This window comes from Pseudopodoces humilis, chromosome 1 (assembly GCF_049639895.1).
Source record: "Pseudopodoces humilis isolate 2021_Gansu_Grassland_sample_001 chromosome 1, ASM4963989v1, whole genome shotgun sequence".
NCBI classification, from domain to species: Eukaryota; Metazoa; Chordata; class Aves; order Passeriformes; family Paridae; genus Pseudopodoces; species Pseudopodoces humilis.
The window spans coordinates 134436128-134438251 of NC_142200.1; the positions used below are offsets into that span (position 1 = coordinate 134436128).

The following is a 2124-nucleotide window of genomic DNA, read 5'->3' on the forward strand; positions in this document are numbered from 1 at the left end:
CCCCCCCGGTGCGCCCTGATTGGCTGGCGGCGGCGGGCGGCGGCGCGCGCCCCGGGGTGTCGGGATAAGACCCCTCGCGTGCCGGCCCGCGGCGCCAGCGGCTCCGGCCCCCCCCGGGGGAGCGGCGGCGCGGCCCGGCCTCCCGCCACACAGCGGCGGGCAGGGCAGGGCAGGGCAGGGCGGGGGAGGCGGCCCCGCCACCGCCGGGGCGGCTCGGCCAGCGGGCCGGCGACAGCGGCTGCGGGCGCGTCCCGGCGGGGCTGCCCCCCTGCCCCGTCCCGTCCGCGCCGGGACCGGGGGCAGCATGGAGACTGTGTTGCTGGAGCACTTCCCCGGGGGGCTGGACTCCTTCTCCTCGCCCCCCTACTTCGACGAGGAGGACTTTTTCTCCGAGCCGCCCCCGCGGGACGTGCTGGCCGCGGACGGGCTGCTGGAGCCGGACGTGGATTTCCTCAGCCGGCAGCTGCAGGAGTACTACCGCGACGGCGGCGACCCCGAGGGCGGCTACCGCTGCCCGGCGCCGGCCGCCGCCTTCCCGCCGTCTCCCGCCTCGCCCGGCTTCGCCTACGAATGCTGCGGGGCGGCGGGCGCGGCGCTGCTGTCCCCCGGGGGGCGGCTCCAGGCGCTGGGCTCGGCCAAGCGGCGGCGGCGGGTGCGCTCCGAGGCGGAGCTGCAGCAGCTCCGGCAGGCCGCCAACGTGCGGGAGCGGCGGCGGATGCAGTCCATCAACGACGCCTTCGAGGGGCTGCGCTCGCACATTCCCACTCTGCCCTACGAGAAGCGCCTCTCCAAGGTGGACACGCTGCGCCTGGCCATCGGCTACATCAACTTCCTCAGCGAACTGGTGCAGTCCGACCTGCCGCTGCGCAGCTCCAGCAGCGAGAGCCCCAGCCAGCCCAAGAAAATCATCATCTGCCACCGCGGCACAAGTAAGTGGCGGGCCGGCACGGCACGGTACGTCCAGGCGCGGCCCGGCACCGCGCTCCGCAGGAATGCCGGCCCCTGCAATAACCCCCTGCCTTCCTTTTCCCTCCTGCCCTCCAGGATCTCCCTCCCCGAGCGACCCCGACTACGGACTCCCCCCTCTGGCCGGTCACTCGCTGTCGTGGACTGATGAAAAGCAGCTCAAGGAACAAAACATCATCCGGACAGCCAAAGTGTGGACCCCCGAGGACCCGCGGAAGGTGAACAACAAACCCTCCGTCAACGACATAGAGAACGAGCCCCCCTTCGACTACGTGGCGTGAGGCGCCGCGCGGGTGGTCCCCGCCCCCTCCCGCTCTGTACATGCTGTATGTAGAGACCTATATTGTAAATGTAATTTAAGATTCAGACTCTAAGGGCAATCAACTTTATTTATGTATTTATTACGAAGTAGTGATAATGAGGTAGAATCGTCTGTTTTGAATATATAATTTATATAATTTATCTTGATTTTTTTTTAAGATATGCAATAGGTTTTTTCCACCAGCACCTTTTTTTTTTTTTTTTTTTTTAATGGGGGAAATATGCCAGAACTCGTGAAAATAATTTATTGCCGCACGTGGACTCTCCTTGTGTTTTGTTAATAATAAACCCGAATTGTACGTTGTGGAGCAGTATATTTGTTGGTAGCGGTTTCCGAGAGCCCCACCATATCCCGAGGAAGCCTTGCAATGAACGCCTGGACCAGGCGGGGTGAGCCCCGAGACCCAGTGGCACCCTAGGCCCAGACTCTGGCCCCACTGCCCCATCGCCGGCTCGGGCTGCTCTTATAGCGCCGGGGGGACGGGGACGGGCGGGGACACACTTTCGCCTTCTCTCCACCCCTTTTGACGTCCTCTCCTGAAGTGCTTCCAACTGATGTCTTTGTCTATCTCTAGAAGGTCCCCTCCTTTCAATGTCCCAGCGCTGCTTGTGGTTTCCAGCTGGAAGATCCGAGCCCCCAAACACAAACCTTGAGAGGGTGGGCGTGTGTCCCCCGCCTTGTGCCCCTGACCCCGCCGCCATGGGAATGGGCGCGCTATCCGGAGCTGTACAAAGCTGTTCTGAAAGTTGCCGGGGAGGGAAGGATGAGGCTGGGGACCGGGCAGGCTTGGGGCTCTGCCGGCTGCCCCTGGTCTTCCGCGGTTCTTCCCCCGGCCG

The 2124-nt window shown here is 64.5% G+C and overlaps 1 protein-coding gene across 1 annotated transcript; it reads left to right on the forward strand.

Moving 5' to 3' along the window:
- The first annotated feature begins 304 nt into the window (after positions 1–304).
- On the forward strand, positions 305–1586 carry PTF1A (pancreas associated transcription factor 1a). Its single transcript, XM_088061189.1, has 2 exons — positions 305–929; positions 1045–1586. The coding sequence occupies exons 1-2, from the start codon at positions 305–307 to the stop codon at positions 1245–1247; spliced, it is 828 nt and encodes a 275-aa protein (XP_087917315.1). The 3' UTR covers positions 1248–1586.
- The last annotated feature ends 538 nt before the right edge of the window (positions 1587–2124 follow it).

Coding starts and splice junctions, on each gene's coding strand:
- PTF1A (XM_088061189.1), top strand. CDS start 305: ATGGAGACTGTGTTGCTGGAGCACTTCCCCGGGGGGCTGGACTCCTTC. Junction 930..1,044: donor CATCTGCCACCGCGGCACAA/GTAAGTGGCGGG, acceptor CCTGCCCTCCAG/GATCTCCCTCCCCGAGCGAC.